At 33.5% G+C, this 26,536-nt stretch overlaps 1 protein-coding gene across 1 annotated transcript in view; it reads left to right on the forward strand.

The window, feature by feature from the left end:
- Window positions 1-454: 454 nt before the first annotated feature.
- LOC143181108 (uncharacterized) overlaps window positions 455-26,536 on the forward strand; it is a 218,100-nt gene continuing 192,018 nt past the window's right edge. The window contains exons 1-9 of the mRNA XM_076381338.1: window positions 455-463; window positions 10,724-10,880; window positions 14,102-14,223; window positions 14,296-14,446; window positions 17,167-17,338; window positions 18,354-18,517; window positions 18,948-19,094; window positions 23,209-23,472; window positions 25,028-25,144. Of these exons, the coding sequence (XP_076237453.1) occupies window positions 455-463; window positions 10,724-10,880; window positions 14,102-14,223; window positions 14,296-14,446; window positions 17,167-17,338; window positions 18,354-18,517; window positions 18,948-19,094; window positions 23,209-23,472; window positions 25,028-25,144 (1,303 nt within the window). The remainder of the gene's footprint in view (window positions 464-10,723; window positions 10,881-14,101; window positions 14,224-14,295; window positions 14,447-17,166; window positions 17,339-18,353; window positions 18,518-18,947; window positions 19,095-23,208; window positions 23,473-25,027; window positions 25,145-26,536) is intronic.

Below are 26,536 nucleotides of genomic sequence, written 5' to 3' on the forward strand. Positions count from 1 at the left end.
ACTTCAGTATTTCTGAAACGATATCTTAAATAATTCACTATATTCTGTCATTTTGTTTGTCTATTTCAAACAGTATTGCCGCAACAGTAGAAGAGGTTCGGTACTACAAGCAATATAGTGAAATACTAAATACATCCTGTGAGGTATCCCCATTCTTCTACTTTATGACATCACAGGAAAATATTTTGTCTTGACATATAGTAATATTGATTTCAAACTACATTTTAAAATCCAATCTTGGAAACTGGTTGAGTTAAATTGGGTATAATAAAAACTGATTTCAATACCTATAATAATGTACTTCAGTATCAGTAATGGTGTACTACTTACAATGAAGCTTGTACTTAAATATAACAGAATTGACTATGTTACGGAGCCAGCGATAGACTTCGTATACAAAATAAATCTAATCAGAGCTGTTTTTGAAGGGTTATATCTGTGATTGTAAGGCAAGATGGCCTACGTAAGTCACATGTTTTTGTTTTCGAAATGTTGGCATATAAAGTTTTTAACTTCAGTACATATTGCCGTATATATTTATCTTCTTAAACCCTTATTTTTAAGTAAAAAACTTTTTAATGCTTCTTCTTTTTTTTGAAAATATACATTCTACATTTTTGATTTCAATTAAAGCATTAACCTGGAATTTTTTGAAAATGTAACATAGGTCGTTTTACCGTATCTCGAATCCTTAATAACAACTACTTGGCACTAAAACTGATTTTTGTCCAAATTTCAATAAGTGAGTAATATATTTTATAGCAGTTAAATCAAGACTAACAGAAAGTTAGTCATTTATCAATATTATTCATCGCAACTTTTTGTTTGGTGAAGTTAATTAATTCGGCGTCTGAGCGATTTGTATAAGCTAATATAAATGAAGTAACAACAATAATGTATCTATGTATATTGGCATATATTATTTCCAATAAATCCAACTGGGATGTTCATAGAAACATCAGATTTAAAGAAATCGATGACATTCGAGTAAAAATTCAACGGTAATAGAAGAGGTGCCACGCTTGCCATAAGAGTTTACCCCTCAGAAAGCTCTGAAGTTCCGAGGACGAATTTCTCCTTGGCCACTTAGCCTGCTAGGACACGTATTCCCCATGCATTTTAAGGATTTCGGACCCGTGGAGGGAGGGGTCGGTGTTTTGTCGAAGTATGAGCACGTAGTTGTCGTGAAAGGATCATAGAGTGGACTTAGCCACAAGATCCCGCGTAAAACTTGCCCGGAATAACAAAGTTTTGTCTCAAAGTTCCTTCCCGTCTCCCGGTCGTTGATTCTTTCGGCATTCGCGATTTATGCTCTGGAAACGACACTTGCAATTAGTGACCATTTTGCCCAAGCTTTTATACTACAGATGGCCTTCCATAAACATTTTTAGAAAATTTCTTTTACACGGTTACATTGTGTATAGTAATGTTTTTTTTTTATTTCATTAATCGAAGCTGAGTAGTAACACGAATCGCAGGTAGTCAAGCTGAATTCATGTATTTAGTCCACCCAGATAAGTTTCTGTTCTTTTAGATTCTTTTGCTAATATTCATACTTATATCATAAATATTGGCCAACCATTTGCAAGAGCATTCTTAGGTAATGTCTTGATAAGTTTTTATATTTGTTTTCAATAAGTCTTTTTTAGTTAATAGGATAGAACATTTTTATTCTGTAAAATATGGGTAGGAACAAAAGTAGCGCGTCACTATGGAGACAAAAGTAACATGTTACTTTTTGTAGTACTCTGCTTTTTATGTCCACGTGAAAATTCAATGTTTACATACTGGCGAACAAATAATGAAGAAACAATGTGAGCAAAGTAGTATACAAGATAGGAATTCTTCACATAAGAATGACTGTATATGTCTGGTTTGTTTGGTGCCCTCCGATGAAAACTGTTCGGAAGGGAAGTGGATCCAGTGTCTAAATTGTAAAGGTTGCTCCCATGAAGACTGCACCATAAGTGATCTTTATTACGTCTGTTATAATTGTAATTTGGTATAATTGAACCAATACGTGATATCAAAGAAATATGCCTTTTATGTTTCGTTATTTAAAATATATTTCTTTTTATCGTTACTTAAAATATGTTTATTTAAATGTTTTGTCTATCGTTTTTTATAATAAAAATACTTTATTATTGCATCGAAAAAATATTTTTACTTGTTACTTTTGTCCCCACCCTCCAGAACAAAAGTAACAATGACAGTAACTGCGGAAAACTGCAAACTATGTATAAAAAACAAGAATACTTCTTTTATAATTCCAAGCTGCATTTATCGTTTTACATAATTCCTAATACTATTAGTGTTACATTTTGACAAAACAATTTACAGTTATTAGCCTCTAATTATTCCATAGTCACCCTCACTTGAAAATATTGACGGCGACAGTCCACTGCATACCTTCTACACTTGCATTGAAATCTCAAGCACTCTACGCCCAGTCTGCAGTTATACTTGAATCTTACATACAGGCTTGTAACAAATATATGTTGAATAGCTAAAAGAGTGGCAAGGAAGCCTAAATGAAATGCAATATGTTCTATAACAAAGTGTCCAATTTCAAGTTCCAAATACGAATTATTTGTTGAATAATTTACAAGTCTCCATTTTACAGTAATAATTCATTAAAGTTATCATTACGAACGAAGTGTGACTCGCACATATTGACGAAACAGATATGTACATTAAAATTGAGATAGACTGGTGTGTTGGGTCCTTCAATTGTCAGAAAAAATGTATGTGTCCCTTAGAAGGTTTTTAAAATTCACATAAACTCTCTATTTGCGATTGTAGTCAACACGTCAAACTTTTTGGTCAAATACTCACACGTCGATTTAAAAATACATGGAAAATACAACAAAATGTGTTAACACATTATTGCTCTATTAGTGTTTATCAATGTATTTTTAAAGTTATAGAATGTTTTAACTCTTATTTTAGCATAGCAGCATATTTATTTCAAGAGATTGTTATTGCAAAATGTAAGCAGACCGAATAATTTGTCAAAAACATTTTATGTTCCATTTGAACTTCCTTATCATCCCTGACAGTAGAACTGCTACTAGAGTTAAAGTGACTCATAGGATTAGTTTTTATACACGTACATTTAATTTTTCAAAAACATATTCTTTCGGGTGCAGCCACACTTAACCATGACCACAGATCGACAGCCACCGACCAAATTTCAAACGCAGCAATGACAGGTTCAATATAGTAATTATATCTAGGAAATAATATTGTTACTTGTAAATTATCTACTATGAATTATTTCTTATTGTTCGATATAAATACTGTACCGAACCTATGATTTGTATGTTCGAAATTTGATTCATGGCTGACGATCGATAGTAATGGTTGAGCGTGATAGCTCCCTTCTTCGTTAATGCTAAATAAGACTATAATAACAAATATATAATAAAACATTATTTCTATGAATTATGTATTTTCTGACTTACAATTTTAATACTCCGATAAAGATAGACATATAATACCCTGGATAGTGTTAGTGATTAAAATATTTCAGTGTATATTTTTAATGTCCTGTATACGTCATTTACCTCTCACCAAATGTAAAATTTCATTATCCCTATTAAACTTCAAATATAGTGAAAAATGTAATTTATGTTTGAACTACTTTCACGTGTCAGAGAGACACGAATGACTTTTAGTGCGCGTTGTACCTTCGGTTTTTGTCATTGCAAACTACGTGTAATATTTGTCGACACACTGTACCACTTCAACATTAAAATAATATTAACTAAATTCTTATTAATTAGCTTGTCAAAATGGAAAAGAAAAGTCTATAACGTTCCATTTATGTACTGTTTAAACCAAAATTACACTTCACCATGTTTTTAGTGAAATAAAACCATTTACACATGTAGCAACAATCAACCATTGTTGATATATTGTAGACTACATATGTATGTACATCTGTACTATTAGGATTTAGAAAACTTGAATAGCATACCAGTTTGTTGGGGACACTATATCAAATTTATTGAGGACACTATAATCTACAGGGTGGGGCAACTGGAATTATTCTAATTACGCTGTAAATAGTATGAGTTTAGTAAATAATGTTTAAGACAGAAGTTTAATGGTTACGTGGCAACACAATTTAACACAAGTATTTTTTTGTAAATAAATGTATAAAAGACATGTGAACGTCAAGTTAACTATTTTAAACGGAATCATATGTTTTTTCTTATATTTTGCGATGCAGCTTGTAGTTCTGTATAAGAAAGAATTAATTTTCTTATACCAGAAAATCACTAGTTTAGGAGATATTTTAACTTCAAATATGCAAATTGACATAATTGGTGATTGGAACCAGTGCGGCAACACCGAAAGTTACAATTGTGGTGATTATTGCTTCAAACGAAATCTGCGTAGTTCGAAGGAGAGCAGATACTGAAGTATTCGATTTTTCAAATGGAAATGAAAGTAATGTTTATAATCACTAGTTACAGCATAATCGGAGTGATACCAGTTACTTGTCCTACCCTGTATACTACAAAATTTAATACAATAAGAAAACTAAAATAAATTCAACTTCATTGCTAAGGATGGAAAAGTTGATAGTTAGAAAGTTAAATTTCGAAAAAAAGAAAACATGGCGTATAGTAGGTAATACGATACTGCTTGCATCCCACGATTATAGAGAATGACATTTTTCAGATACCTATTTGCAATTTTTCATTGATAACGAACTTTAGCTAGGACATTATTCTTAGTACTATTTATAGTTAAAATATTCGTTACGTAAACAGAAATATAATAATATTGAAGTGTCTTTCAAAACTAGTTCCAATCAAGGACTTATCTCACAGTGGTCCCAAGGACATTTTTCCTTGATTGGAAGTTTAAAATCACACGCATCTTACAAAGTTATTACATACTTTCGATGATCCTTATGAACTATGAGCAAACGATCTGTTGTAGATATGTTAGTGCTAGCTTCTTTAGCTGCGGTGTTGGCTGCCTCCTTTCCATTGATAGCAGCGTGTGAGGGAGGTCTCAAGCATTGTACTTATATTTCGAAGTTAAACTGGAAAAGAGTAGTGGTCGATTTTTTGGAGGCTCCCGAATAAGAGGGCGTGAAATTCTCGAGAGTTACGTTGAAATGCAGCGATGCATAGCACAATCATCTGTTCCACCCGCTGAAAGTAGGTCTTCCAGTTCTTCTCAGCGCGAAGTTTCGGCGTTGATGAGGTCAGTGATTCAATTCTCCGAACGAGAATAGCGCGGTTACAGCGATTGTCGGGTAGAGGATATGCGTGGCGCGCTATCGTGATTCGAAATACTCGTTTGCGGCGCGATTTTATCTCGACTGAATACGCGCTTTCGTGCTTTTCATAACATGTTGACTACCATGACGGAATTTTAGCTTTTCGATGAACCTGCGAAAATGACATTGGAGATGAAGGAATGGTTTTTAATAATAGGGACATAAGAGTTGTGTTAAATTTTTCATAGCTTTGCAACCCCTGGCCCTTGACACACAGTAAAATATTTGTACACCAATGGCAAGGGAACTTACTTTAATAAAATTTTAGATAACTTGTCATACTTTTTAGGCAGATTGGAGTGTTTGAAATATTGATATATTTAGAGGATCTGTCAAGTAATTTGTAAATAGTAAGGATTAAATGATGAAAGACAGATGATACAATGTTGCTTCGATATTAGCTCATAATTTAAAATCAATTACGAACTTATAGAATGCAAAAAACTTGTTTTTAAAATCAGTTTATGCATTATAGTAATTTAAAGTAAAAGAATACCTACATATAACGTCAATAAAACATGAGTGTATCACCGAACTTATATCGACTCGACAATATTATAAGTTAATTGCTACGTGTTCATGATCTCTTACTTCTTTAGTGATAATTTCGATAAGCGAGCACGATTTGTTACATGTGACATAGTGTTGAAGTAAAAAAGTTAAATATTTGCCTATAATTGTAAATCTAACACTAACTATTGGAAGAGTAGAATCTCGTTGATGATTATTAGCTTTTTGTTTTCAATAAAAATAAAGTATAAATCTGTTTTGTGATTAATAAACCAATCTTGTTAACGGAAATGGTTTCTCCTTTTGGACCTATAAACTTGTTTGATAACTGTAAATCGTAAACTGCGGCTTCAAATGACTAAGCATGGTGATTATATGTATATCTGTCTTTACCTATTCCATCGTAGATAAAAATACATGATTATAAATACCTACGAAATGTAAATGCTGGCTGTAATCAGGCATGTTACTAACTACATTTTATAAATAATTGGAGAACATGAATTCTTGTCTCCATATGTATAACTACAATTGGCATTTCTTCTTAACAGTGGTAGATTGTTCGCCTTTAACGCTTAATACACGCAAATAGGATCACTCAGAGACTGTATGCTGTTTTATCAATTTCCAAATTCTTAAATTTTAAACTATTCAAATTTTCAAATATCTAATTTACAAATTTTCTATTCTTGGAAAGCTGTTTTTGAACTTTGAGTGAACGTACGATATTATCTCATTCCTCTGAAAATCATAAGCTTTAATTTATGTCATTGCTACAATAAATGAACGATACGCAGTACATGAAGGATTTCTCTACTTAATTGTAAATCTCATTAAACTTTCAGGAATATTTTAAAGCTCTTAAAGCATTAATAAAAGTTGTAAATTCTATTATCGATGAAAAAAGGAAAACTACAGCAGTAAAATATGGAGATATATTTATTTGTAGCTTCTTTTTGAAATAAAATTCATCAGTTATAGAAAAAGCTAAATCATTCATGTTAAGAATAATCACTAGCATAATTTTGCAATCACTTGTAATCATAGCTTACACATTTATTTACGCATATTCAGGGTTGTAATTAGTTATAGTACATTTCTTTCTTTCATCCATCTAATTTTTAATTTTGAAATTAAATTTTTGTTTCGTTTCGTTAATACTAATATAAAATTGAAATTGTGAATTGAAAACGTGAATGTAGTAATTCTTAATGAACAAATTCGTTCGGCGTATTCAAAAATAAATAACTTTTAAAAAATCTCATCATATTTAAACCAAGCGAACGAATGCTCGTTCTTCCTCCATTTCAGCAAAATTCTTTCATTCATTTGCCGATTTTATTCATTTATGAATAATTGAATTTACCTAAAGTAGGAGAAGTAGGACATTCGTTCATTTAATCTAAACTCACCATTATACAGTAAGGAAATCGTACTAATTTAATATTTCTAAAGTTGTGGCTTAAAAGAATTTCGTCCCATTGATACTTCCAAGATTAAGTAACAGAAACGTGTTATCAATACCTTTTATTTAGTAAATCGATAACAGACTCTTTCTATTTTTCGTAGTGATGTAATTACTCGAAAACATGAATGAATATGAACAATTTTTACGAGAAAATCCTCGAACTCCAGCGTCCTCGCGAATATACCGTCGTCTGGACCGATTTAAGCTTCATCAGCGCGAGGTCTCCAACCGGAAAGCTGCGTCCGTACTTCCGGTCACGTGCCATGGAGAACGGTATTTTTTAGTGAAACGCGACACCAAATATTCGCTGTTATTAGATAGATCCGCCAGATGGTTCCTCTAGTGTGGATGAAACTTTTCCTGCTTTGATTGGGTCTCACTGAACCGGATATCCCATTTTTTAGTAAGCTAGTATTGCGTCAGTTTTTATTTTCCGTTCCAACCAAAATATCTGTTTGCTGTTTTTGAATTGTTATTGTAACAAGAGGAACAGTGCTCGTGCTACCAATAATTGGCGATATTATCTCATTTTCTCGAAAATAATAATTTATTAATTATGCCATTACTGAAGCAAAAGATTAATGTATACATAGAGATTCTAATTTAAAGTAAGATTATTTTTAATTCATTTTTATATTCATTTTACAATACATACAATGCTTCCCTTTTTCTAGTAGATTTTATTATAAAGTCTCCTTAACGTTATTCATAATCATGTAAGTACTATTACCAACATATCGACGATATCACACTCAAAGTGTCAATAGACAAGAATATAATGAAACAGAAGTTCAAAATAAGTAATTAAACTTTAAGATCTCGAATATTAAATTTTCACAAATGAAAACAAGTGATATGTATTGCAATTCTGCGGTTTTGATGCTACTCATGATATGATATACAGGGAGGGGAGATGTTTAATACAAGAATTTTACAGGGGATATTTGTTTTCAATCCTTGATCGAAAGCAACTTGATTTTGTAGAAAATGTTTCCAATTAATCGTGACTTTTGAAGGAAAACAATAATAAATCGAGAATAAGTTTTTTCGTAAGCATTTGCAGAAATTTATTTTAGTATGTAAAAAAATAATGCTTGTGATTTCTATGATTCTCATAGAAACTTCATCAAGAAACAATGTATGTAAACATTAAAATCGAATCTCCTAGTCTTTTTATTATGCGAAGTAATTTTAATTCAATGAATTGGTCAAGAAGGTTGAAGATCCACCGCAGTGTAAGTAAACGAGCAGCCCTTCGATCCAACATTGAAATAGGCCACCAGAAAGCAACGAGTCAAGAAGGACACTTTATATTCGTTTTTGGAGCTAGTCACGTAGACGCAGGAAATATCGAGGGAGCGTATCGGTGTTTGGTTGCATAACTTTATCAGATCGTTCCTTTCTTCCCCTAACAATGCTTTATTTTGCTAAAGTTCGCAACGTGAAGCGATTGTTGCTTCGTCTGCTGCGATTCTAAAGCAACGACTATGTCGTTGACCCAACTGCTGCTTGAATCCTGGCCAGTGGCGGTGAGAATCACAGCCACAGGAATAGCCTGGCCGATCCTGAATTTATATCGTGTGTTTAGGTAAGAATTGGTTCTTTATGAGCTGTGCGTGACGATACTCGACGATATACACACACGTATGGTCAATACACTCTCTTGACTTGTGCGATACTCTATGTTCTCGCCGCTGGTGTTTGTGGAATTGTGCAAAGCTACATCTGGGACTTCGACTCCTTGGGAGTCTAATATTAATGTTTGTTATGGCTCTTGCTGGAAAAAAGGCGGATAAATGAGAAATTAGAGCGATTGGTGTATAGATTAGTGCTAAGTTGCAGTGCATTTATTGTTAGACGTTACTTGTTGAATTTATAGAGATTCAAAAGAATTTGTTTCACTTAGTAACAGATCTCTTAGGCTGCTAGAGTTCTAATGATTTTACAGCCATATGTTTTTTAATTTATTACGTAAGCGGGTTGTTCCGTAACTTTTTGACCTCTATTGAGAAACTGGAATGCACAGTCTTATTGTTAGATAATGCGGATGTTCTTTCAGTGCTACGGCATAACAAATTTTTTTAGAAAAATTATTTCAAATAAAGGAGCATATGTATCTCTACAATTTTTCTAGTCTTCTTTATGAATGCACTCTCTTGCATTTATTTTTTATTCATTTCAAGTCTAGAATGTATCGATGTAACTTTGTGGTAAGATAGAGCTATAGTTACCTTTGAGCAGTTACTTGTACCGATTGTATTAAAAAATGTAGGACATTTTTGAAGAGTAGGTTCTAAACATGAAGACAACGCAAAAATTCATGTGTACATTTCAAAGTCATGTTGCTCAAAGCCGCAAGATCGCGAATTTTGAGACCATTTTTCGCGGTGTTTCCAGTTCATTTTAGAATTAGAATTAGAAATTACATAAATTGATTTGTCTTAACGAAATTTTTCCAATGATATATAGATCTTACTGCACGCTCTTTGTATCAGTTCACATCTTAGAGACTTAACGTTGTCGTTCATGGCTTGCGGCTGTGATGTCCTTCTTGGTCATTCGACGCGTTTCAAATGAACAGAGTGGTGGGAATGATGCAGGCCCTTATTCCCGTATCTGCAATTAAAGAGACTTTATTCTGAGACAGGACTGTATAAAATAATGTAGGTATAACTAAACGTTCCTGAGCATATGTGCACTTGAACTTCCTTTATTGTATTTGTGTCTAGAACATTCTATCCGCAGAGTACGTGATTTCTAATGCATATACTCTGTAGCTCCATTTGTTGCAGTAAGTAAACTGAATAACGGTGGATTTAGTTCCTTTGATAAGTACACTCTAACAATTGCAAAGTTCAGTGTCATTAAAAGTCTAAGTTCTTAATTATTTTAAGTGGCTCACACTTGAATATTCCATCGGGCAGCGCCTACCTCTGGTGGCTCACACCGTCCGATAAAACAAAGCGTTCTTAAGCAACTGCGCGTTAGCGAGAAACTTGAATAGCAGCGCCAGTGTGAACGTATTAAACACTAACTTATTTGTTAAATTATTATTACGAATTCTACTTTCATGTGGTTCTCGGTTCAAGCATTGTACAATACTTTATTCAGAATATTATTTATAACGGTTTCAAAAACATGTCACTCTTCTCGACCTGTTGGCAGGAAATTGAGCATTCTATCGATTTTCTTACGATTGTCTTTTAATTATTTTCTGCGGGTACTAGTTGGCCTCGTATATCTATCCAGTGAAAGAGTATTCACTTGAAACCCACTCAATATCCGATTTTCAGCAACAGTATTAGAAAATTCACAATAATATACTTTTGTATTTTATTGAATAATAATTGTTACATTTATTATATTTGAGTTGCGATATTTAGAGAATTAAGGTGATTCTCATTTTTATATTCTCCGAGCTTAACCAATACGTCCGTTATTTTCAGAATGACGACCTAGTTTTTGATCAAGATGGTAAACAGAGCTTCGCCCAAACGCTGATTGAGACACGTCAACAGGATTCTATGCTGCACAGGATAAAGAGACAATTCTGGAACATCTTTGGGTCTGGACCAACAACAACCGTCACTGAGTCTCCAACAGGTACGTATTTTTCTTCCTCTCATATATAAAAAAAAACCTGTACAAAACCGTATACTTAAGCTTTTATGTTTATAATTTTTTAATTTATGAACCAAATTGTGTGATCAAAACGGCATTTATTAAACATTTTCATAATGAACATTAAACAACAAAGATAGAGTATAAAGATTCACAATACCATAGTTTACAGTAACATAGCGTAGTCGACGGCGCGGCGGGATATAGCGATTCCAGTAAAACAGCAGGGTATCGGTCTTTCACACTTCTAATAATTGGCGTTGCGGTGACAAACTGGGGACCCAGGGTTGAATGAACGTACTTTTTCCTGATTCCTTCCAATTCGGAGCCTTGGGAGTTACAAAAGGAGCGTTATTATCAATACATCATTGTCAATTAATTATGTAGTATTTAATTATGTAAAAATGGCTAAAACTCACCATTTAACATATACTTTACTAAAATGTCAATTCTTTTTTGCATGACTTTCTTTATTATTTATAATATTTGATTAATTATTAATGCTGTACTGATGATAATGAGTTGTTGAATAATGAAACTTAAAAAATTAAAACTTGTTTACCTCTTTTGATATATCTGTGGTCTTGAATTGGTAGGAATCAGGAAAAAATACGTTGGTTCGTACCTAGGTCCCCAGTTGACTACCGCAGTGTTTCGCGATATCGACCAACCTGACGCGAAATTACGAAGAAACAGTAATCACATCTATAGCCGATTTGAATAAACATTCAAACCTTCTCGGCGACATTGGCTCTGGATATTAACATGACTTTCTCCTTCATGTCTTAAGCGAACCTCATGTGGTGCACGAATCAAAAAGATCAGAGTCGAACCCCATCAGGGGTTCCAAGCCATTTAACGTAATCATACCCTAGGTACCACCGGTCACCATGACCACATATCCCAAAGATATGACCCATCGTAGGGTTTTCTGAGCCAAACATGGCTCGTGCCTGGGGTATTTCCGGCTCGCTCTGATCAAATACTCAAAAAGCACGCTCAAACATAAGAATTGAAGTCGTTAACGTTGACGACTCATGCGTGCACCACAGCTGCTGGGTTTTCGGCTAGCCTACATGGGAAATGTCCAGCGAGCTGATTTGTTGAACAATTCAGTATATTTCCATTAGATAAACCCCAAACGTTTACTAATTGGTCACTTAGGTCAAAGCCTACCTTGCTGGACTATGCTCTGCGGCTCTTGCTGACGGTTTGATATGGAAGGAGAAAGGCGAAGTTATTCAAAAAGGATACTTCAGAGTATTCGTTCAATTATTATTCGGTTATCTTCTCTGAATCGAAATCGTTGAAGTCGCGAGACGTCCTCAGCTTCAGTTTCAGTAAATTCTGTATAATAAGCCGTTGGAGCCTTACAAACAAAACTACAAATCCAATTGTACGAACAGTGAATTGAAATTACATACATTTGCAATTAATAATCGTGTTGGAACAATTTAACATCCTTCTAACCCTAACCGGGAAGAAGGAATTTACGCAACTTCACGGTGGTGGTAACTCGCGTTACAATTTAAAATAACTTGAAGTTCACCGTGAAATTGTGCTAAAAAACACGCAGCGCCAATTGTTAGAAATGTGAAGGAGCGATACCCTGCTGTTTTATTGGAATCGCTAAATCCAGCCATCATTGACTATGCCTACGTACATTTACAGTGAGATAAAACTTCTGCTTTTTCCGATGTTATCTTATGGCATGGATAATACCGTATAAATGCACACTGCACAATATTATCCCTGATTTAACAATAAGATGGCAATAGTAACATTGAATGTCATTACTTGCCGTTCAAGTTTTATTTATAAAGTCACGTTAAATTTGTCGTGTATTATTACGCACAATAATATTCAGATATAAAAACGTGATTTCAGTACTTTGCAACGTATTTACTACTTTCGCTTAATAATATTACTTAACCATTTCGACGTTTGCAAAACATTTTTCCTCAATTATTACGAACTAAAACCTGGAAAACACCTAGTTTACAGTATTTCGTGGAGGTGTATTTCGAATGTTAGTGTTGGCGACATAGTGTTCGTTGACAAGAGCAAATGTAGAATTTTTAAAAGGAAATCTCAAATTCTGTTAAGATAATGGTCCAAAACATAAGACACGAAAAGTGCAAAAGTATTTAGTATACAATCATCCTAAAGTTTTACACCATAGCTTCGGTCACCAGACTCGAATTCAATAGAAAATACATGAAATCGAATTAAACCAAAAGATCCGGTTATTATATGATATCTTGTATTTTTTCATGTAGCGTATCTACTGGTTACAAAGACTGTAGTATGCTTTTGAAAATAATCGAAAACATGACCAAAATACTTGAAAGTACAAGAATTTTGATAGATTCCTGGAACGTACGTGTTCTGTAACAAATTTCTGTTGGCAGAAAGAAACATGAGTACTATAGAAAAAAAATTACCAAAGGGTCGCGGGAATTCTTGAGTTAGTTCTGGAAAAGAGTATGATATGTTAACATAGTTTTCGGTTTTTTGAGGGCGAGTACTGTGTGGTCCATCAGTTTTATCAAAAGGTATTCTCACTTTCCCTACTCAAAACAAAATCCCTATTATTTATCAATTCGGCATTGAATCGATTGCCATGATTTAAACATCCTCTGTACCCCATAAATAATAATCATCACAGTCCCATGATATTTAATAGCTTGAAGACCCAAGATTGTCATATGTCATTGCCTACTGTCAAAACTTTTTAGACTGACTCACTCTTTTCAAGCCATATGCATCCTAAAACCCTACCATAAATCTGTCAAAGACTAAGCATTATTTGCTCATGTTTCCTCAAACTCGCTCTAAAATGTACTTTCCTATTAACCCCTCGACCTACGATTTTCTTTCGTAATTTTATCACCTTTACTGCCGATCTGAAACACTAAGTATTCTAAACTGTCAACCGCAGAGCTCCCATTAAGCGAATATAGATTCCTCATGCGATGGTGCGTGATCGGCTACTTGCGAAAACTTCTCATTACACGCTATTGCATAATCGGCAGCGAAGATATTGTAAGAAGTGCACGACTTCAATCTGATACGTTATTATAGGTTAAGGGATTAATAGACACATATACGGACTTGTACAGGGTTCCTTTATCTTTCTATCCTTCAGAATTTCTTCTTCCTTCAAAAGTCTATTTTTTGACTTGTATTCTATTCTATCGTAGATGGAGAAGACAAAACGAAGGATGATCCTGAGGAGGAATTACCAGTTAAACTCAACGAGAACGAGAAACTCCAAGTTGCGAATTTGGAGAAAATAAGGAGAGAAGATGAAGAGGATGAGAGGGTTAGTAATTAATTTGATTTGATAATGTACCTAGTCTCTGTTCCACTGCTGAAATAATGCTGGTTTCTGCAGGACAACGCAATTGGTCCAGTCGCTGAAGGTCGACGGGACTCAGCTAAGTTTAGGAGTAGCGATGACGAAGACTTGGCTGGGTCTGGTGAGGTCGAAGGCAGCGCTGGGGACGGTGGACCACATCACCCTGGAAGCACGACGGCTCAAAGAAGTAAGCAACGCTTTTACATTAATGATTATTCCATTAGGACAAATGAATTAGCTTATTGTATGAAAGCTCTTATATCGGTTAAAACGCTATTGTTAACTACTGAAGTTAGTGTATGTACATCTATTTTTAACGATATGTAAAAATTACAAGTTTTTGAAAAGTACATCATTCAGAGAAATAACATTTATTGCTCTGTATATCTTTTGTTAAAAAATAACGGTTGTTAAGAATAAAATGTTTATAAAGAATAATTTTATTAGTCATTTTGACTGCTTTAGTAGTTCTAGCGTTAGAGGTGAATTGAAAATTGTTGACTGGTGATGGTTTCCTTGCGGATGTGCATTACATAGAAATTATAACAATTTTTTGTAATTAAGATAGATACCATCCACAAATGGTATCACACTCAATAAAAATCTCGAATCCAGATTTCGAAATACTGGTGACATGTAAAACATGCTAAGAAGAGTTTGCTGCTAGTGTGGTCGTAAAATTAATCAAACGGTAAAATGAACATGCTTGAGGCACTAGACAAATGACAGGAATATTGGAAGATGTGAGCTTTAGCGTCTTGCAGTACCACGTATTTATCGTTATTATCTATGTATATTAGGTGGTACTTCCACTCGATGCTTCATTTTACTACGCTATATTTCTGAGAAAACTGTACGTGCATTAACAGCCAAAAGTATGGGATCACAATTTACAGTTAGTAGAAACAAAAACTTACTCATTATTTAAATTACTTACCGATGAATCAATATACACTATCTAGAACAAACGAGGAAGTTTAGGTATGAAAAGAAACGTAATATATTTATTTAATATCGTAGAATCTTTTCAAACGTATATGTGGCATAGAAAATTTATAAACTTTTGGCTATTTCATTTAACTGTACAACCCTCTGTTAGTTTTGAATGTACAATACATGTATAGATACATGTATACGTACAACAAAAATGCATGGTAATAAAACAGTCAGTATTATATATACATATAGATTAAATTGTTGTAACATTAGTTTATACTGATCAGCAATATAAAAAAGAATAAAAAAGCAGGTAGTCCCATATTTTTTATTAGTAATGTATATTCGTAGTATTAGTAGTGTTTACGGGAAAATTGAATATTTTTGGTAATAAATAGTATAAAGGTTATTGAACTCATAAGTTATGAGACATAATACAGTCGAACCTACGTAACTAATATTTAAGGGCAAAAGCTAAAAACTTCGAATTTCGGAAATGTCGTCTTATCAAAGTTTACAAGTACAAGAGTAAATAAAAATTTGACTTATAGTTCTTTCTAGGCTTTATACATGGGTCAATATTTTTCAAATTGTAGAGACGTAGAGAAAGATAAATACAATTTTTAAAACTCAATTGTTCATTGTACATATATTTGTACGTATACTAAAAACCAGATAGCTCTAATAGGAAGCTAAATAGAAAGCGATTTTTCGTGTGACTGAGCGAGTGAACGGGTGGGCGAGTAAAGGAGCGTGTGCAGTAATAGACTGATACAACTAGTTTCTAATGTCCAAAGAAAAAATGTAACTAACAAAGGAGATATTATAAAAGAATAATTGTACGTATACATCGATAGGTATAATATGTATAAACGACAACGTAACATGAATTTTAAAAAATAAAGTAAATGTTCCATAGTTTGACTATGTTCCGGTACTTGAATATTAACGATTAGCGCTAACTGTATTCAATTTTAAGCATTAAATTCTAATGTACCTAATTAAAGAAAACAAAAAATAGTATAATAAAATAGTATATTGAGCTACTGAGACATAATTGAAGTGTTAGGACATGCATTTACCTTATATGGCAGTTTGCATTTCATCTTCGTAAGCTATTACGCGTTATTATTAAAATGTAGATATTAATCTATTCGAACTCAAATGTTTTCTTGGAACAAAATTACGACTTACTATATGACAATTACAATTCTTTTCCTCGACTCAATTAGAATTGAAGCGTGCACTACTGCGTATGTGTAGGTATCTATTTATCTTTTAAAATTATGCTGCAGTAGTGATAAAACTTTAATTTATAGGGATACATGTACTTCAACTGGCAAAAGTCAAGATTTTTTGAAACCGAATTGCAGAGGTAAAACAACGAATGTAAACATATCGTACATGTATTTAAAACATAACACGATTGAAAAAGTGTTTTTCAGGAAAAGTAAAAAACTATTTACGAGCTTGAAAGAAAATTAGTTACTAAGTAAATAATATTGACATAAAGAGTAGTTTTGCCTAATGAAAGTTATCTAACATAAATAATTCATCTGAAGAAATATTATGCACTATCTGCAATTACGATTTCTTTATCATTATTTAAATAATTTATAATTTATGTTTGAAGAGTTCTTACATAAATTCTACAATTTCGATGTTTAATAAACATTTTTATAATGAATAGAGGTGTATTTACTAAATTAATTCGTGATTGTAACTTGAAAATCGCATGTTTTGAGTTCTGTCACTTTTGACATTTACACTTATGAGATGTGACAAATAATTATAGTTAAAGGTAATTTGTAGAGGTTCTAGGTACTGACATTCGACTATACGTACATATGTACATCAATTTCATTTCTATTGACATACCGGAAGTAACTAGAAAATGCTTATCATTGCTAGCTGTTTTTTCTTGCTTGGTCTGAGAAAGATTGTAATCCATTGCCATTTGTGATGTTGCAGAATATTATCGAATAACCTTGACAGTTGGTGAACCTTACATACGTGAATACGCAGACAGAAATAGTCGGGAGTACAAGGAACTGAGCGGCAACTTAACCCAGGCTTTAGAAGAGCTATACACCCGCCACCTTCCCGCTGAAGACCACGCTTATGCTAATGTTGTCAAAATATCGTGAGTAACCTTATTAACGATCAACTAGCTCTTTCCTTAATGTAAGAAAAGATATAGTATCGTGTTCTTACGTACAAGTGAAATATATACGAATAGGAGAAATTTCGTATACTTAGTGCTTGGTCTTTAATGAATACAAATTTCACTAAAGTTTATGAATTTTTTGGAAATTTCTGTACAGTGTGTTCGACAATAGAGATCAGAAGAGGGTGATTTTATATTTCCAAATAGGACGAAAATCAAGAATGATGAAATTGCATTTGGGGCTTCATTTTAGAGATATTAATTGCTGCAAACAAATTTTTTGTGTCTGCCTTGTCTGTCAGACACATTTCACGCGTATTGTAAGCAATTTCTTAACAATTAATAACGCGGAAACGTCTACTGTCATTGGTGTTTTATTTCAGCATGTAAAATCTTCCCTTAAAATTTCCGACACTTGTTGTTGAGCGCTCTGTATAAAAGAAATTGTGTAGGATATCTGAGCTAAATGGTGTCACTTAAATATCTGTTTTATTTATGAAAACGTTACATGAAAAAGTTTCTCAGGACGAAGTTACACTAGTTTAGGCAGCATATGTAAGAGTGGACAAAATTTTTGTTAAGACTATTTGGCTAGATGTTATTTGAATATAATTATATGCTAGTTATTTTGATTTTACAGTTTTTTATTTTATTTAATACTTTCTTTTCGATTAAATATTTTCTGGAGTAATTTTTCAAATTAATGTGGTAACGTAGATGTTAACATGAGTGAATTAATTCTTGTAAAATAAGAATCATAAAGTATTTTAAATAATTAATTATTTCAAAATATCAATTTTTATTTTTATTTCAAATATTATTTATTTCGTCAGAATTGACAATCAAAAATAATTTTTTGACATTTTCTTGATTGGAGTTTTCTATGAAATACTTTCTCAAAGCATTAAAAATAAAAGAATTACATATGTTACTAAGTCTCAATGATTCAACATATGCATATCATAGGAATCACAATTTTCTGGTTCCACAGGCCAACTACAACCGACAGCTTCACGTCACAAGTCACTTTAGATATTGGATCGACTTTCACAGACGAGCTCGAGGTGCGAAACATTCTCGAAAACCAGCTGAAGTATCATTCCTTGGGCAACATCCAAGTACGTCCAGAGGGATTCTCCTTCAGAATATTCCAAGGTAACTCGTACTCGACTCTGTTTTTCGTTAAGATGATCGATTGCTCACGAAGGTTTCCAAACTTTAATCCCTCGAATGCATTCATCAAAAGAATTTTATAGCAAAGAGATGGATGCCAATCCGAAAATAGCCAACGAAACCTTCGTTGAAGAGTCGATCTTCTGTCTACCTCACTTCAGTATCCTATGTATTGTTAAAGATATTGAGATATTAGAGATGCATTGTTAGAAATGTTTGCATGTGGAGTACCACAGTGTCGATCACATACAACACTTCAGTTAAGTTTTCAATTGATTTCCCAGACCAATTTATTCTTCTCCTTCCTAAGTTTTGACATTTTTGCCCTTTTATGTTGCATTATTTTACTTCCTGACACGATGACAACAATAACAACGTGCATACTATTCACACACGCCATACACATGATCAGCGGGCAAAGATGAGGGCCAAGTGGAATGCGACCCGTCGATAGAGTTGACTTGTAAAAACGGTGCATGTGTACCATTAGACTCTAGGTGCGATGGGGTCACCCAGTGTGAGGATGGTTCTGATGAGCTGGACTGCCGCGAGACAACACGTGAGTATTCTTGTGTCCTCTAGTATCATTGTGCCCTGTTGCAAACACAGCTGATCACTTCGGTTCATTATAAAATAGTGACATCCTATAATTAACACTCACTGTATATGTCAGTGCCACGCTGTTCATCTGTTTAAGCTGGTTGTTTTCAACATTTTTTAAGAGGTTGCATGTACAGAGTGATCGGCTGCAGGTGGGAGAAATTTTAAGGTGTGGTTCTAGAGGTTAAAATATGACGAAAATCAAGAATAATAATTTGGTGTTTAGGGCTTCGTTAAGTATTTATAAGCAATTAAAAATTTGGCAAAATCCACCTCTAATCGGTCAAACTGTCTTGCAATATCGATTACATTGGCTGCGCGGTAAATGACAGCTAATCGAATCGCAGTGATGGTCATTGCCATTGAAATAACGAATGATTTATCTGATAGAGAGGCTTTGTAGAATATCAAATGGTATTGTTGAATAACATAAACCTGCCTACTCTCAACACTCCATAAGCCAAATCGAAACATTCCCTATGAGATTTTGGTATGTTCATCATCCCATTCATGTTTCGTCCAATACACGCGCATTTGAAGTGTAGAAAAGAACTACAGGAACACATCATTCCGTATTCGTGAAATTCATATTCTTAATCACCGTGCAGAAAAACATAATTTCACCAATTATTAGTACTCACAGACTGCTTATCGAGTATTCGAATATTTATATTTACAATAAAGAGTTAGAAAATTCCGCTTGATTATTCACGCATTTCACACTCGACGCGAACTGCTTCACGTGTCGCGTTGCGTCGTTCTTCTTTTCTCAAAAATCGAATTCGAGACATCCGACGCATCGTCGAGTGCTTTAAAAGAATTAACGGCTAGTTGCATATTTTTGACAAGACAATGTTAAACTTTAAATAAATATGATGTTACAATGTGCGTCCAGCTGTTACAAACGAAACGTGTTTCGATTCTTTCGACGACACAAAACAATGCGTCGCATCGGTCGACTCGACTCCGATTTTCGAGAAAAGAAGAACTAAATATTCGAATATTCGACAAGCAGTTTGTGAGTATTAACGATTGGTGAAATTATGTTTTTGTTCACAGTGATTAAGAATATGAGTGTTACAAATACGGAATTACCGTGTTGTCGTTGTATTTGACTTTTCCCAAATATTCATGTTTTCCTGTAGTTCTTTTCTACACTTCTAGTGCGCGTGAATTGGATAGAAAATGAATGGAAAGATGAACACACCAAAATCTCATAGGGAATGTTTCGATTTGACTTATGGATTGTTGGGAGTAGGCAGGTTTATTGTTATTCAACAATACCATTTGATATTCTACAAAGCCTCTCTATCAGATAAATCATTCGTTATTTCAATGGCAATGACCATCACTGCGATTTGAATAGCTGTCATTTGCCGCGCACCCGATGTGATCGATATTGCAAGACAGTTTGTCTGATTATAGGTGGATTTTGCCAAATTTGTAATTGCTTATAAATAATTAACGAAGTCCTAAACACCAAATTGTCATTATTGATTTTCGTCATACTTTGACGTCTAAAATCGCATCTTAAAATTTCTCCTACCTGTAGCCGATCACCCTCTATATCTATGTACTTAGAAAGACCACAGAGGGAGTTTATTTGATAATTTCTTTATTACTTTTTTTAATTACTTTTACTAACACTGCAAAGTAAGTATGAATTTTTCATAAGGACTTTTAAAAATTTCATTGGGAAGGTTCCAAAAATGATGAAAATAAAGAGCTTTGCGTAAGTTTTCTGATAACATTTGCGGTACTGGAGATATCTCTGTTAGTTTTTATTTGAAATAGAGAAATGAAATATTTCTGTAAAATATTAGGTCTTTCGTTAAATTCTATGACTTTTATTTTATAGTTCGTATGAAATTAATGTGATCAGAATTTTGTTTTTAATTGAACTATATACCTCTAGACTCTATTACCTGCTCCCACTTCTCCTGTAAAAGCTGAATTCTACAAGCCTATACAATTTTGAGGGTTTAGATGCAAAGTATGCGTCGACTTACATTTTTACTCGGTTGAATTTCTGAAATGATTGCTCTCTGAGACTGTGTTTCATCAATCAAAACTAGTAGAATTTCGCACAATGATTAGACCTGTTTCAACGTCAAGAGTTACTGAATCGACTCTGTATAAAAAACTAATTTTATTATTTGTAGATTTTCTTAGTAAGATTTTTTGAGAAGATGCTTCAAAAGTAGTACATTTAAATAAGAATATTTATAAAAAATAGATTTCTTGAACGTATTTAAGTATTATAAGTATCTATAACCTCTATAAATCTGTACGTATAAGATATCCAGAGTTTTTCGTACACATATATTTGGCGAATATGTTCTATAGGTAAAAATAAGACTAAAATGTTATCTAACAAAAAGTTAATTAATACTTTGTTAGGAAGTTATAACCAAAATAGGAAATATACTAGGTGCAACCAGTATACATAGCAATATTTTAAGGAGTGATACGGGAGCTCAAATGAAACACAGAATGCCTTATGACATAATGGACGACCTGCCTCCGTTTTGCAATAATAATGGTTTAAAGTTAACATATCTACATGCGAAACTAACAATCAGAAAATTCTGTAATTTTACAAATGCAATGAAGAGCAGAAATAGAGTAAAAGAGTCTTAATACATTTTGTTATATCTCTTACGGTTTAACTTTTGTACCTAAATCTTTAAAAATTCGCGATCCATTTCCTACGAACATGTAGAGTTTTTACAGATTTATAAAAGTTCCATTTGAACCACTCTATCACCCTTTAAAATATTACCACGAATATTGTTTACGTCTTGTATATACACTATCTATGTTTTTATTTTGAAGTGTCACATGTCTTTATTGATACATGTCTGAATATTGACGTACTATACAGAGCACAGAGTGTCTTATTTTAATTTCCTCGGGCAAATATCGCGAAAGATACGGAAATCATGAGAAAATGTTTCAGATGAAAGTTGTAGGATATCACGGTGAGTAGATCGTGCTATCTTTCATTTGACCTTGCGATTTCTCTGAATAAGCCTGCAAAAGTCAACATCGAATTTTTAAAATGGAGTTTGTATTTTTTACTGCATAGTATGGTAGCTGACATCCTCCTTGCTATCATACAATTTTTAAATATTTTTCTATCTTATTTTACTTATCAAATATTTTTTTATATCTTCTGTATTTTTTTATGATATTTGCCTGGACAAATGGTAATAGGACACCCTGTATATTAAATTTGTTGTAGATTGAACTTCGTCATAGTTTTATCGAATGTCTAAATAAGAAGATTTTGTTTGAGTGCTTTATAAGTAGAACTCTAAAACTAAAAAGTCAGGCGACCTAGTTGTCCAAGAAGCTAATTTCCCTCGATTAAGCCATTGTAGAAAATGTGCAAATGTGCAAATTGTAAGTTGTCAAATTAACAGTAGAATGTCAGCAGATAATACACATGAACATTATATATTTTCACACGAACATCCCATTGGGCGGCGCGTACCACCGATGGCTCACACTGTCCGATAAAGCAAAGCGCTCTTAAAGCAGCCGCTTATTAGCAAAAAACTTGAATTGCAAAGGCGGTGTGAGCGTGTTGAACGAACACAAATTGTATTTTTCACATTTCATATTTGTATATAACTTTCTCACGAGGCATTCTTGGACTTCTAATTATATGTAATTTTAGTCTTAGTTTTATCTATAGAACATATGTACTAGCGAAATTTGTATGGAAAAGTATGAGATAGCCCTGTCTAATGGTCGTTATGGGTAACTATTAAAGTTGATCTTAAGAAGGGTAGAAGTATTTTTTAAATAATTAACTCAAACTATGACATCTTGACAATTCTTGCATCATTCAGATGCAATAAATATTTAACCACACTATCAATATTTTGTAAATAATCTACTGTACCATTTGTATATTAATGATTCCTGTGCTTTCTAAAAACATTTTGAATTCACATTTTTATTTTTTTCTATCATTTGTGATTTGTGGTTGTCACACTAACTATCGTCTAGTAGCACCCACGTCGGTTAATCGAGATCGATAGGTCATTTCCATAAAATCGTCACAGAATCATACGTAGAGTCTGAGCTACCAGTGGAGCCAACTGAGAAGCCTGAAGGAGAAGAAGAAAAGGAAGAGGTGGAACACGAAGGTACCGGAAAATATGACGGCAGATACGATGAAAATACATTAAGATCAACGGCGGACAAATGTCGCGCAGATGACACAGTCCGTTGTAGCGATGGAAGTCGTTATATTTGCTCTGTACAGCAATGTGATGGTGTGCCTGACTGTGAAGATGGTGGTGATGAACTTGACTGTCCTCATCCAGGTATAACTCGTTTCATGTCAGCCTTGTAAATGGAATATGTTTTATATAGGGTATTAGAAAAGAGGACCAAAACTTTAAAAAGGCTTACAGTACAGGCTGAGAAAAATAAAAAATGTCGTAGAATCGGTACTCTCGATAAAAAATAGAAAAATTCGTTTTTGCATTTGTTACAGATCTTTGATTTGCGTATCTTTCATTTTAATCCATATTTGTCTCTAATGTTAATTGGACACATCTTTCTCTCGAATACATAATAAACGCAAAAAAGCACATGCTTGTACATTGTTAACTATCTAAGTATGCTTTAATTATACTAATTTTTTACTATTGTACCGATTTGACACCTAGAGACAAATTAGTTTACGAACAAGAGGGTTTAATGCGAAAGTTACATCACAAACATTTAGAACTCAACATATATTTTCAAACATTCTATCTGTCTCCTATTATGCGACATGCTTTTTCTATTCGTTGTAATTTTGATATATTATTTCTTGATGATAAATAGACTAAAGTCTTAATTACTTTTAAAAAAATCCAAACAATTGATGTCAGGTAATTGAGGAAGTTATTTTACTGGGCTTCCTTATCCTATCCTCTTCTCCTTGAAGACTTTATATAAATGTTGCCTGATGTTAATTGAAAAATATGACGTATCTCCATCATGCTAAATCTTTCTGATAACGACACATTAAGATTTCGAGCAACTTATTTATTAAACAGTTGTGATTACTTATGGTGGACATCTTGTTAGATAGGAAAGCTACTCTTACAATTAGAGGTCGATCTTTCAAAATTTCTATGTATGCGTGTAAGAAAAATCTGTCTTGATGAGTGAATAATTGCATGAGGATTTTTGTCTAATCATTCGTGGCTATTACAAGAATTTGAAAATTTTCTTTTTGACGAGACCATACATAAAATACATACTGTATTTATTATATTTGTATTATAATAATAGGCGGTGGTTATTAGTAAAGTAGTCATGATGCTGACTGAACATTTTTATTAAATTAACGTTTATCAAGTATTTGTACTGATATCAGTAATAATTTTTGTTACCATATAATCTGAGACTAATGCATTTCTAAACCAGTTTTTCAATTTACATTCACGATACGAAGAGCTTCATTTAGATTATCAAATACTCGTACATATGAAAGGCTGATTTTGTTAATGTTATGTCTATTATACACGTTTTATTCCTCTTGGTAAGTACTATAAGCCTCTTTTCTTCAAACCATTTTTTTAACACCCTGTATAATAGGACTTTTTGATTTGTTGGGTGTCATTTGTATATACGTATATATTTGTGCACACATACACTGCATGTTGAAGCTTTATCGCATTTCCATATTTATTGTATATCTGTAATACCTATTGCTTACATCATAAGGAAATACAACAGAACATATGTGTATATATCGTACATGTATTTCTGATCTTCTTTTCTTAAAATTTGTGATCTTCACTTTATGTGTGAAAGAAGATCTATGCATGGTGTGAGGCATATTTACTTCCATGAAGGTAATTGAATCATAAGTCGATATTACAGGTTGCAGCGCAGGAGAATTCGCTTGTGACGTCTCCAGGTGCATCTTGGAATCCCAACGTTGTAACTTTGTACCGGACTGCCACGACGAAAGTGATGAGCACGATTGCAGCTACCCTGGTGAGTCACATTTTTATTTTAATTGCATGAGTGAGACTAAGCTTCTAATTAGTCTCTGTTTGTGGTGATTTATATTAGTAAAAATACCTTAAGCTATCTAACTACGTAGCTGCCTGCTACTTTAAGCTAGCAGTTATTAACAATAAATATATCTTCAATTATATTTTAAGGGACGAATAATATTAATAGGATGATGTTAGGAGAAATTAATAGGATGAACAAAATTGAGTATCTCGAAAACGACGAGTTTCAGAATAAATGTAGTTTAGTATTTTCGTTATTCTGTTGAATATGTCTACGAAAAATTAGACATGTCATTTAGAAGAGATATTGTCACTGTATAATAAGTTTCATACAATACATTTTTTGTAAATAGAGTTTTTACTTATTATTTGAAATATCAGAGATATACAAGATATTCGACAATAGGTGTCAGCAATTTAAAAGGGCGATTCTGCATGTCAAAATGAAACCAAAATGACAAACGATAGAATGACGTTTGAGGTTTCGTTTTCAACTTATTAATTGTTAAAAAATCGCTTACAATGCGCATAAACTGTACCTAACTTGACTGACTTTAACGTCTTTCTCTATTAGCATTGTTGCGTCTGACGTCTCATGTTTCCCACCAGTAGAATGAGTTCTTAAGTCAGACACATTTCACGCGCATTTCAAATGTATTTTTTTCAATTAATAACTCGGAAACAACAGCACAAATGGAGTTTCGTTGTCCTCGATTTTTGTCTCATTTCAGCATGTAAAATCACTCCTTCGAATTTTTGATGCCCCTTGTTAAACACCTTCTATAACAAGAATACTGCTAGTGAGACATCTTGTGATAAGAAGGTAGAAATATTTCCTCGTTTACTACCCTTACCAGCATCAGAGATGGAAACAACGTGTTTCCTTCATTCATCGCTCGAAAAATGTAGAGAGTGCTGGAAAACCAGGATTTTTTAAGAAGTTAGTATTTCAGAACGCAAAATAAAAAATCATTGACTAACAATAAGTATACGATTATCTAAAGTTCTTAAACTGCATTTCTGTCCTGTAATCTCGTCTGTGTCTTAGCGCGTTTAGTCGATAAATTATCTACTGTGGAGTACAGTGTCTCGACTTTACCGACTTGGGAGTCTGTAAACTCCAATTCTGGCCACGTGGCGCGTTACCCTTGTTAACCAAGCGAAATTGACCGCCCCCAACGTTCTTGTTTCCGGTTCGGGCCGAACTAATTAAAAGTCGGTTTCGTCTCGTCGTTGGGGCCTTGAGTACATGCGACAACCTCGGAGACATGCCTGTACGTGCTGATTTTTCCTAGGCGGAAAGAGGGTCAGGTGGAAGTCGACCAGGATGTGCCTACTGAATATTCAAATCTCGAGGGCTTTTTCTCCC

Source organism: Calliopsis andreniformis, chromosome 6 (assembly GCF_051401765.1).
Source record: "Calliopsis andreniformis isolate RMS-2024a chromosome 6, iyCalAndr_principal, whole genome shotgun sequence".
NCBI classification, from domain to species: Eukaryota; Metazoa; Arthropoda; class Insecta; order Hymenoptera; family Andrenidae; genus Calliopsis; species Calliopsis andreniformis.